General features: G+C 44.9%; 1 protein-coding gene across 2 annotated transcripts in view; it reads left to right on the top strand.

Moving 5' to 3' along the window:
* Amdhd1 (amidohydrolase domain containing 1) overlaps window positions 1-8,412 on the top strand; it is a 16,774-nt gene extending 8,362 nt beyond the window's left edge. The window contains exons 5-9 of one of the 2 annotated variants that reach the window (NM_027908.1): window positions 47-272; window positions 4,029-4,153; window positions 4,464-4,557; window positions 5,744-5,904; window positions 7,248-8,412. In NM_027908.1, the coding sequence (NP_082184.1) occupies window positions 47-272; window positions 4,029-4,153; window positions 4,464-4,557; window positions 5,744-5,904; window positions 7,248-7,335 (694 nt within the window). In that variant the 3' untranslated portion in view covers window positions 7,336-8,412. The other variant, XM_006514167.4, reaches the window with a different exon arrangement.
* Window positions 8,413-11,387: the final 2,975 nt, after the last annotated feature.

The following is an 11,387-nucleotide window of genomic DNA, read 5'->3' as shown; positions in this document are numbered from 1 at the left end:
CATATATATAGAATATTCCCATGGTAACCTCATTTCCTTCCATTAGAGGGAAAACTGCAGTGGAAGCTGCTGATGACATCATCAGTCACCACCTGCCAAGGCTGAAGGAACTCAGCAGAAATGGGGACCTGCATGTTGACAACATAGATGTGTTCTGTGAGAAGGGTGTCTTTGATCTGGATACCACCAGAAGGATTCTGGAAGGTGGAAAAAAGATGGGCTTACAGATCAACTTCCATGGGGATGAACTCCACCCGATGAAGGCTGCCGAGGTATGGCTGACTGTCGGCTCTTTCCTGCACACTTTGTTCAGAGTTCGGAGGATCCTTCTGAAAAGGCAGGAAGTGGGAAGTTTCTGGTCTGACTGGGCCTAGAAACTTTCCTGGGGAACTGGGGGGTGACTCTCTCAGTAAAACACTGGCCTTGGAAGTACAAAGACCCAAGTCTGCTCCCCAGGATGGGGATCACATGGAGTGGAGCAGCCTAGGCTTGGTGGTATGTACTTGTTTATAATCCTGGCCCTGGACAGAGAGAGATAAGCAGATTCCTGGGGCTCTAGGCTAAGTAAGTTCTTGGTGACTTCCAGACCTGCAGACAGACCCTGTGAAAAAGAAAGAAAGAGGGAGAGAGGGAGAGAGGGAGAGAGGGAGAGAGGGAGAGAGGGAGAGAGGGAGAGAGGGAGAGAGAGGGAGAGAGGGAGAGAGGGAGAGAGGGAGAGAGAGAGAGAGAGGGAGAGAGGGAGAGAGGGAGAGAGGGAGAGAGGGAGAGAGGGAGAGAGAGAGAGAGGGAGAGAGAGAGGAGGGGAGGGGAAAGAAGGGAAGGGAAGGGGGAGGGAAAGAGGGAGGGAGGAAGAAAGGATAGATGGATACTTGAGGTTGTCTTCTGACCTCCACACATTTACACTCAGAGAGACAGAGAGACAGAGACAGAGAGACAGAGAGACAGACAGACACATTTACACACATTCACAACAGACACACACACAGAGAAACTTACACACATACATACACACAGAGACAGACATGTATATAAGACATACACATAGACATATACATATAGACACAGACACATACAAACACCCATAGCCATACTCACAGAAAGATACAAACTCCCAGGACATACATATACACACACCAAAGGATTCACACAGACACATGTTCATTCATACCTATACACAGGGTTGGACACAAACATTCGTACACATGACTTATTTCTGTTTGTCATTGTGTCCTATGGTGGCTGTTTTCCCGCACACGCTATGCAGGTGCTTGTGTGCTACCCCCGGCCGAATTGTTTCTTTTATTTCCTAGGACCTTCTGTGACAGCAAACAGGTTGATGGTGTGTAGTACATAGAACCACAGGGTGGCTTGCATGACTGTATAGTCTTCCCAGGTTCATTTATCCAGCTTTCAACAGTGTGCCAGGCCAAGAATCCAACAGTGAAGAAGGTCATGAAGAATCGACCTAGCTGGCCTGGAACTCACTGTGTAGACCAGGATGGCCTCAAACTCCTAGAGATCCACATGCTTCTGCCTCCCAAGTGCCGGGATTGAAGGGGTACCATTGTGCCCGGCTGAGTCTAGGTGTTTTTTCTGTAAACCTAGAGCTAAATAGAACAAGCACACTTGAGATGTAAGCGTTTGTAAATGTTCTGCCTGTGTCTCAAGTTCGAGACTCGCCGTTTTTTTTTTCGAGACAGGGTTTCTCTGTATAGCTCTGGCTATCCTGGAACTTACTTTGTAGACCAGGCTGGCCTTGAACTCAGAAATCCGCCTGCCTCTGCCTCCGGAGTACTGGGATTAAAGGTATGCGCCACCACGCCCGGCTGAGACTCGCTGTCTTAACGCCACTTTCAAACCTTGACCTGTGTTTCACGCCTTAGTGAACACCACCATCTGTTGTCTGTCAGCAAAGTCAAAGACTCAGGCATCAGTTTGAATCCCCCCTCCCTTCCACCCACTATGTCATCCAATCACCATGCCTAGTCAGTTCCATTCCCAAGTATCCCTACATCCCTGTCACTCACGTGACTGCTTGGCTCAAATCATACACTGTTCTCTTTCCCTTCAGTCTTGTCTCTGTGTTAATGCCGCCTTCCAACCCATTCCCTGAGGCAGTCCATCTCTCCCCTGTTACAGGCTTTAAGGGTTTGAGTCTTTATAAAGACTGTGGGACTCTTAAAAATCGGAGTGTTTATATTAGAATGTTTGTACTAATGTGTGACCTTTGGGGTGAACCCCCCACCAAAAAAAGGCAGTGACTTAACAATCGTGTAGGGGTCATTTGTGATGGCTACTTTTATGTCAGCTTGGCACAGGCTAGAGTCATCTAAAAGGGGGGAGCCTCAGTTGAGAAAGTGCCTCCATAAGATCTGGCCATAATGCATTTTCTTAATTAGTAATCAATGAGGCAGGGTCCAGCCCATTGTGGGTGGCGCTTACTCCTGGCCGGTCTATAAGAAAGCAGGTTGAGCAAGCCATGGAGAGCAAGCCTGTAAGCAGATTCCCTCCGTGGCCTCTGTATCAGCTCCTGCCTTGTTTGAGTCCCTGTCCTGGCTTCCTTTGATGATGAACAGTATTATGGAAATGGAAGCCAAAACCCCCCACCCCCAGCTTGCTTTTAAGTCCCTCTGTGCATGGGTACTAGGATCCGGGCCTGCCCTATTTCTCCCCCTTTCTCTCTTGTATCTTTTCACCTCCTCTGCCTCTCCATCACAAACCAAGCACGGCCGACTACCTTTAACATCCTATATCCCAAACCTGCTGTTTTCCTGATTCATATTCTCATCCAAGGCTCACCATAGCTACTCCTCCTCTAGGACCCCAACCCAAATCTCTTTAAGATTGTATTGTGACTTCACCCTGCTTTTTCCCCACTGGCTAAACTTGCACCCAACACTCGGAACTCTCTATCCCTGGAGGGCAGTACAGTGCCTGGGGTAGAGATAGGCTTCTGCAAGCTAGTATTTTCTGACTTTGTTGTATGGATGTAATCTGTGTGGTCAGTGAGTGACTATTGATCAGAGAGAGCAACTAGTGGATAAAACTGAGAGAACCCAATACCCCTGATCAGAAAATTAGATTCAGAAAGCAGGCTGAATCCAAAGTCAGAGAGAAATGTCCCCTAAGGAGTTTCCTGTGAACCCACTGGCCTTTCAGATCTTCAGTCGCCGACATCTTGAGTACTGACAACAGGGGTCAACACTTCCTCCAGTTAGGATGTGGCAGCTTCCCATGGCCATACAGTACAAGTGACAGTTTAACATGGATTAAACCCTTGGGTTGTTTAACATGCCAGTCTTCAGCCTGGGAATTGTGTGTGCATGTGTGACACTCGTCCATGGAGGACTAAAGTATGGGATGGAACAAGCTGAGAAGAAGCCCGCTATAAAGCTTCCGTGGTCCTGATGCAGCATCTCTCTGAGCTGTCTGCCAACAATTGAGTCCCAACATTTCTGCTGGAGAAAAACCACTTTTAAGTTGACAACTCAAATTATTTAAAGTTTTTTTTTTTTTAACTGAATTTGTTTTTAACCCCAGAGTGGATGGCATTCTGAGACATCCATCTTTGTTGCATTTCTGTGAATTCTGGAATAATTAGATTTTATTACTGATATTATTCCCATTTTTTTTATTCCGATCCCTGGGAGTCACAACATAGTTTCAGAAAATATCGATATAAGATTCATTTATTGTGTGTTTCTGTGTTTGTTTTGAAACAAGTTCTCTATATATTACTCTGGGTGGCCTGGAACTCACTATGTAGCCAGCCTAGGCTGCCAATTGTCCTGCCTCAGTCTTCCAAGTGCCTGGATTACAAATGTGATCCACCACACCTCACTTTAATACTACTTTTTATCTCCAGCATGCTAATTTTCAAATGGCTTGTCTGTGACAAACCCTTTGTTTTTGAGAGCTTGTGCTCATCAGAAATAGTTGACAAGGATTCTTAACAGGGCAGAGGAAGCAGTGTCATAGCATTTTATTGAATTGTTGTTGTATGTTAAACCTCTGCCCATCTTGCCTAGCTTGGGGCCGAACTGGGAGCACAGGCTATCAGCCACCTGGAGGAAGTCAGCGACGAAGGCATTGCTGCCATGGCTGCGGCTCGGTGTTCTGCTGTCCTCCTGCCCACCACAGCCTACATGCTGAGGTAAGGAACCTCTCTTACCCTGACACAGTGCCTTCGAGTACAGGTTGTGAGGATGCAGACTTCGGAGATGCGTTGTTCCAAAAAGCTCCGGAGAAACTCAGATGCCAAGGGATGCGGCAACAGTGGCACAAAGCCATCATCCTAAAGGCGCAACCAGCAAACCCATGAAATGTCAGGTGATGCCAATGCTCACCTCCACTCCACCTGGAGCTTTCTCTTCTCTTTTAGAACATGAACGCTCCCGCCATCCCTGCATCAATTCTGAAAAAGTCCCACCTGGAGAATGACACCTTTCTTCCCCTCCCCTTAGGCTGAAGCAGCCTCGAGCCAGGAAGATGTTAGACGAGGGTGTCATAGTTGCTCTGGGCAGCGATTTCAACCCCAACGCGTACTGCTTTTCCATGGTAATTACCTTTTGGATATTTCTCTGAACAGAGTGGAAACTATGGAGCATATAAATGTTTAACTTTTTCATCAGTTGTGAATCTTTTTTGTTTGTTTGTTTGTTTGTTTTGAGACAGGGTTTCTTTGTGTAGCCCTGGCTATCCTGGAACTCACTCTGTAGACCAGGCTGGCCTCGGATTCAGAAATCTGCCTGCCTCTGCCTCCCGAGTGCTGGGATTAAAGACATGTGCCACCACCGCCCGGTGTGAAAATGTATTTTAAAATATAAAAATATTTCCTTGAGAAGAAAGAGGGAAAGGGTTTAGTTGGTGGTATAATTGAATTTTTCTGCACACACAAATTCATCCAGTTATGAAGAGATAAATCTCTATTTTTTGAGACTTAAGGGTTTGTGATAAACCATTTTCCTTCTCTGGGGCATAGCAGAAACTCAGTGAGACTTTAGTGAGTAAGGATGGAGATAAGCTTCTCACATAGCATAGGGTCTTAAAAAACTGTATAATATTATTTAAGTAAATATTAAACACACAGTATTATTAAATAATAAAGGAATTTCCCCCAAAGTTTAAGAATCTTATGTGTAAATTGCATTTTCCAATAACAACTTGGCAATACACATATATATTTATTACAGATATGTGTGTAGTATATAATGTAATAAAATATATGTAATATATTACATATGTATAAGTAATATATTATAAATATCTATAAATACACATGCACACAATATAATATGTAATATAATATATAATATATTGCATATAATAAACATTTTATGGTATGTTTATAATATATTGTATATATTATATATTTTTTAAAAGATTTATTTATTTATTATATGTAAGTACACAGTAGCTATCTTCAGACACCCCAGAAGAGGGCATCAGATCTCATTACGGATGGTTGTGAGCCACCATGTGGTTGCTGGGATTTGAACTTAAGACCTTCGGAAGAGCAGTCAGTGCTCTTAACTGAAAAGCCATCTCTCTAGCCCATACATCGTTTTTGGGGGGTGGGGAGTAGAGTAAAATCTGGGGCCTTTTACATCTGAGCCCAGATTATCCCTGAGCCATTCCTTCCAGACACGCATTCAATTGTCCTGCTTGTGCTGTGTGGAGAGGCTTCCTAGATAGCAGTTGCTGCTACTCTGCTGCTCTCCAGTGCTGTCTCTCCTTGCCTTAGCCGATGGTCATGCACCTGGCCTGTGTGAACATGAGAATGTCCATGCCGGAGGCCTTGGCCGCTGCCACCATCAACGCGGCTTATGCGCTGGGAAAATCTCACACCCACGGATCTTTGGAAGTTGGCAAGCAGGGGGACGCCATCATCATCAATGCATCCAGGTGCGTGTCCTCCCCAGCGACTGGTAACCATAGCAACGATTAGCTGTCTTATTCGATGCCCATGTAGACAAGTTGTAGATGTCTTCCTACTTGTACTTAGTAAGTATCAGGCTCTGTGTAGACTCCACACCACTGGACCCCCTCTATCTTTACCCCTTTCCAACCAGAAGGTCTCCCTTGATATCCTCATCTTTGTAGTAAAGCCAGTCTCCAAATCCCTTTCTCTGCCTTGCCTTTTTCCTGGGCCTCCAATTCCTGCTGTTTTCCTGGACTTGGGACTTGTCCCTGAGCCTGTGTGTTTGCTTTCATGCTTGCCTCCTGACCTCTTGCTTGTTTACAGCCCTGTTTATCACCTGGCTCTGATTTATTCGTTCTCTGACTCATGGAATCAAAGGACTCTCAAAGCCTCTATTCAGCTCTCCTATTCCTGAGTTCTTAATACTCACTTGTGGTCTGCTATAACTTGGGCCTCCAGTGCCACAAGCTTGGGCCTAGTGTCTAAATCTAAATGTTGGAGATGTTCTATCCCTTTGACCCTCATAAGCCCATAATAGCCACTGGACCCCACGTTCAACAGCGGAGACCAGCTCCTTCATTTCAGTCCTTCTCGAAGCATCTCCTCCATCCATCAAAGATAATGTGCATGTACTACTCATGAATGGGGTTTTAAAGGTTCAGGGACTGGAGAACTGGCTCAGCTCATAGAACACTTGCTGCACAAACAAGGGGACCCGAAGTTGAGCATCAGTGCCCACGTAAAAAGCCAGGCTTAGCAGGATGGGCCCGTGCTCTGAGCACTGGGGAAACAGAGACAGGGGAATGCCTAGGGTTTGCTGACCAGCCAGTCTAGTGAAATAGAGGGACTCCAGGTTCAGTTACAGAGCTGCCTCAAAAAAATAAGGTGGATAGTAATCAGGAAGACACCAATGTGGAGGACTGACTTCCGTGTGCACTTACACAAGTGAGCAGGCATACACCACTCATATGTATGTATACACACACACACACACACACACACACACACACACACACACACACACACACACACGCACACTGAATTCACTTTAAGTTAGGTTTTTTGTTTGTTTGTTTGTTTGGGTTTTTTGTTTTGTTTTGTTTTGTTTTTGTTTTTTGAGACAGAGTTTCTCTGTGTAGCCCTGGCTGTCCTGGAACTCACTCTGTAGACCAGGCTGGCCTCGAACTCAGAAATCCGCCTGCCTCTGCCTCCCGAGTGCTGGGATTACAGGCGTGCGTCACCACCTTTAAATTCGTATTAACTGACACGGTGATGCTTTTGATTTATGTGCACTGAAGCAACGATTTCCTACTTTCTTTCTTTCTAGATGGGAACATTTGATTTACCAGTTTGGAGGCCATCATGAATTAATTGATTATGTTATAACTAAAGGAAAAGTCATCTACAAGAAGTGATATCTTTGAACCAATAAGATGCCTCAGTGCGATAAGTCTCTTGTCACCAAACCCTGAGTTCGATCCTGGAGCTCATGAGGGTGGGAGGAGAGAATGTCTAAGAGTTACCCTCTGACCTCCACGTACTCACCTGCTATGTACCAGACCCCTCCTCACCTCCACATAAATCAATGTAATAAGATAAAAAATATTTTTTAAAAAATGACAGCTCTTCAAGGAAAGATTTGATGCTTTGTATCAAATAACGCCATGTAAGTTAAAGCCCTTCCGTGGCTTACAGAACGGTGTCACTTAAGCCTAACCAGATGTCAGGGTTTTACTATTCACCGGAAACCCCAAGGGATGGACCTGTTTGAAGTGAACATGTATGGCTATCTGGAAGTGTAAATAGGTAAACCTGGGATGAAATGTAGAGTTGTTTTTCAAAGACTGGCTGCAGACATTCTGAGATGAATATGCTATGAATGTGAATTGAATATATGAGATGAATTTCAGATAGCTCAGAAATTCCCTTGTGGGAGAAACAACCTTGGCTTGAGAGATCTGTTTTGTTTCTGCAAATGTTATGCCCCAGTGAGACCAAGGGTACCATTTCCTAAGAAGCAGGCAGAGTCTTTGCTCCCCACGGTTTGTCTGGGGACAAACGTGGGGGGCAGAGATGGCCTCCCATTTTTAACATCGTATCAGCCCTTGTAATAAAGCTTTACCACAGAGTTCAAGACCTGATATCTTGCACAGATATGGAAACTCTCCTCCACAGACACGCTTTAGTCAATGACAATGAGGTTGTGTTAAAACAGAAATCTTTACGTTAATTTTTTTTTCGTATCACAAAGTCATGGGTTTTATAGTTCTCCATAAATATTTGCTGTTATTACCATTGTTGCCTGACAACCCCGGACATGGATCAGTTGTTTTGTCTAGGGAGTTTTTGGAAATGTTCAAAGAACGGATCACAAAATTATCTGCAGAGTGAATGACTATTTAGGCAAACTTGTATTTCTAAAGCCACACCCCCTTGAAAACTTGTAAACTATTTCAGTGAAATTTGCAATGCTAATACAAATTAGTGACGCCACAAATCAATGTTAGTTGCCAAACAATCATCAAATCCAGGCTGGCAGGGCCGGATTACGAGGCGCGTTGGGTTCGGTGTAAATCAAGTCAAGATCCTGCATGAATTGGGTGTTGCTGCTGCAATACTGGAGGTCACGCTGCTTGCGGAGTGAAGAAGTTTACTTAACTCCCAGTTGTGTCTGGTTAAGTTCCAAACAGCATGGTACGACCTCTGGGGAGCCCCTGTCCAACCCTTTGTGCTGTGTCAACTCAAGGCAGACTGCAATAGAGGGAATGGTGGGTGAGTGAGCTACGACACCCCCACACAGAAGACAGATAGACTAGGTATGGTTAAATCCAGGCTTTTTAAAATGCAGGGCTTTAAAGGACTATCCACAATCTCAGGAGAAATGCCTTCTGTCTCTCTATGTCTCTCTGTGTCTCTGGGTCTCTTTCTCTCTATCTCTCTGTCTCTATGTCTCTCTGTCTTTCTCTCTGTCTCTCTTTCTGACTCTCTCGTAATCCGCCTGTGTGTCTCTCTCTGTTTCAATCTGTCTCTCTTTGGTTCTTTAAGATAGGATTTCTCTGTCCTGAAACAAGCTTTGTAGACAAGGGTAGCCTCGAACTCACAGAGATCCACTTGCCTCTGCCTCCTAAGTGCTGAAATCAAAGGTGTGTGCCACCACAGCCAAGTGCCTTAGTCCCTTTCAAAGACAACCCTCCACCACATGAGCTGGGGTGGTGATAGACACCTGAAATTCTAGCACTGGGGAGGTGGAGACAGAAGGATTGAGTCCCAGGCTGGTAGCCTGGGCTACTTATTGAGGCCCTGTCTCAAACATAGCAAAATAAAATTTAAAAAATCAGAAAGGAGAGGGAAAAGGAACATGGGCATATCGGACGTCTTAGTTCAATTCAGTTTCATCTCTTTGCCTGCCAAGAAGTTGCCTGTCAAGAAGTTTCCACCCTTTGGGAGGCGGTATCACCCTTCTGAGGTGAGACTGTGTGGGCCAGGTGCCATACAGGGTGGGCAAGCTAATATGTTCGGAAAAGAAAGACACACACGAAGACCTCATCATGATTTTTCTTTAATCTGTCTGGAAAGTGCAGAGGTAACACCCTTTCTTCTGAAGTTCTAGTTCTAAGCTGGGCATTGCCTTTGGAGGATTTGTGATCCTATTAAGGCCAAAATGGACACTAGAAATAAAGACAATGCCAGACAACCTTAAAATCTTCCTCCCTCAAAAGAACAACTCACTGATAAACACACTAATTTCATATTTAGATTAGTTTTTACCAGAAACTGGAATGTTCAACTCTTGGTCTAAGAAGAAGCATTTGAAAGGTGCGGCAATACCAACCTCTCTTATGGGGTTAAAAACCCAGAAACCACTCTTCACTACCAAAGTCTGAACTGAACATCTGTATTAAGCCAGCAAACCTCTGCCTACTGAGAAACGCTTCTCACAGAGCAGCCTCCAATGTATACTACGGGAAGGTTTTTAGAGACAAAGAACATAAGAGAATTACATCCTGGTTGGCTGTTGCAGGGGGGAATCAAGCACGCAGTTAAACAGAAGCCAAGAACATGCAGTTAGCTGAGCATTTCAACCCCAAGTTTCTAGAACGGGGCTGGGTGCTTTCCCCTGGGACTTTTCTGGGGAGGTGATAGAAACTAAAGATGGCTTCAGCTGAGACAAGATGGAGAAACCTTTACCATGTTACACATCTTAGCAAGAAGTCTTTTGCGCTGATGGGAAGTTACTCTACATTTTTAGAGTCTAAAACAGGAAGCTGCGTGTTTTTGTTTGTTTGTTTGTTTGTTTGTTTTGTTTTGTTTTGTTTTGTTTTTGGTTGGTTCTATGGAAGCTATCATGGGCAGGGGTCACCTAAGAACTCATGTGGTAGAAACTACCCTATGCCAGTCTGGCCTTCCTCAGGCACTCTCAGGAGCTCAGAGATCTCATTCCCACCCCCCATCCCCACCCCCACCACTACCTGAAGCCTACCCTCCCCCACTGTGCAGTTATCGTGAATTATGCTCTCCATGACCTGGTTTCTGATTGGTTCTTCACATCACCACCCATGATGATCATTCGTTTTTCTAACCTGGCTCCCTGCCTGGGCTGTAAGTTGTCAAAGGCAAAGACTCGGGGGATCTTGGTTACCACTTGTCTAGGAATTCATCCACCAAGTCTTAGCTGCTGAGCCATTCATTGCTCCAGCCTCATGCCAAATAACATTTTTTAAAAAAAGAAGTTGCCACACAGGAAACCACAGGAGTGATTTTCTGACATGAATATTTTCTGACACCGTAGGTTCCTTGAATTTCTTCTTTTTCTCCCTTCTCTTGACTCCCACAAGCAAAGGCCGGTCCAGCCACCTCCCTCAGGCCTTTCTGGATGACCTAGTAATACTGCACTTGTTTGGTTCAGTAGTTATCACAGTATGTCTTCAACTAGAGGGAAAAATCATTTAATACCAGACTGCAGGTATTGCAGGTGATACCTGGGTCATGCCACACACTGTGCTAGCTAGGTGGCATGATACTCATGACAGGAGTCAAACACTTGACTAGATGTAACTTTACAAGCGTAAGGGGTGGGGGTGGGGGTGTCAGAGATGGCTCCACCATTAAGAGTGCTGGCTGCTCTTCCAAGGACAGCTGTCTGTCAGGGAATCTGATACACTCTTCCGGCCTTCACAAGCACTAGGCATGGCACATGATGGACAGACATGCAGACAAAATACCTAGCATGTAAAATAAAAAAAAATAAAGTATGTAATTTTTAAAAGTAAGGAGAAGTCAGGCCTGATGGTACAAGCTTGTTTTCCAGTTGCTTAGAGTATGTTCATGATCAATCTGATCCCTGTCTTGATCAGATCACGGATGCTGCCCCTGTAGAAGGACCAGCACACCTTATAACTTATCCTGGACTTTGTCTAAGATACTAGACTCCGAGACCTCTTCCCGATTAAGTCTATACAAGGGAAGA

Source organism: Mus musculus, chromosome 10 (genome assembly GCF_000001635.26).
Source record: "Mus musculus strain C57BL/6J chromosome 10, GRCm38.p6 C57BL/6J".
Classification (NCBI taxonomy): Eukaryota; Metazoa; Chordata; class Mammalia; order Rodentia; family Muridae; genus Mus; species Mus musculus.
The sequence above is the reverse complement of the archived record's forward strand: the minus strand, read 5'-3'. Positions and strand labels throughout refer to the sequence as shown.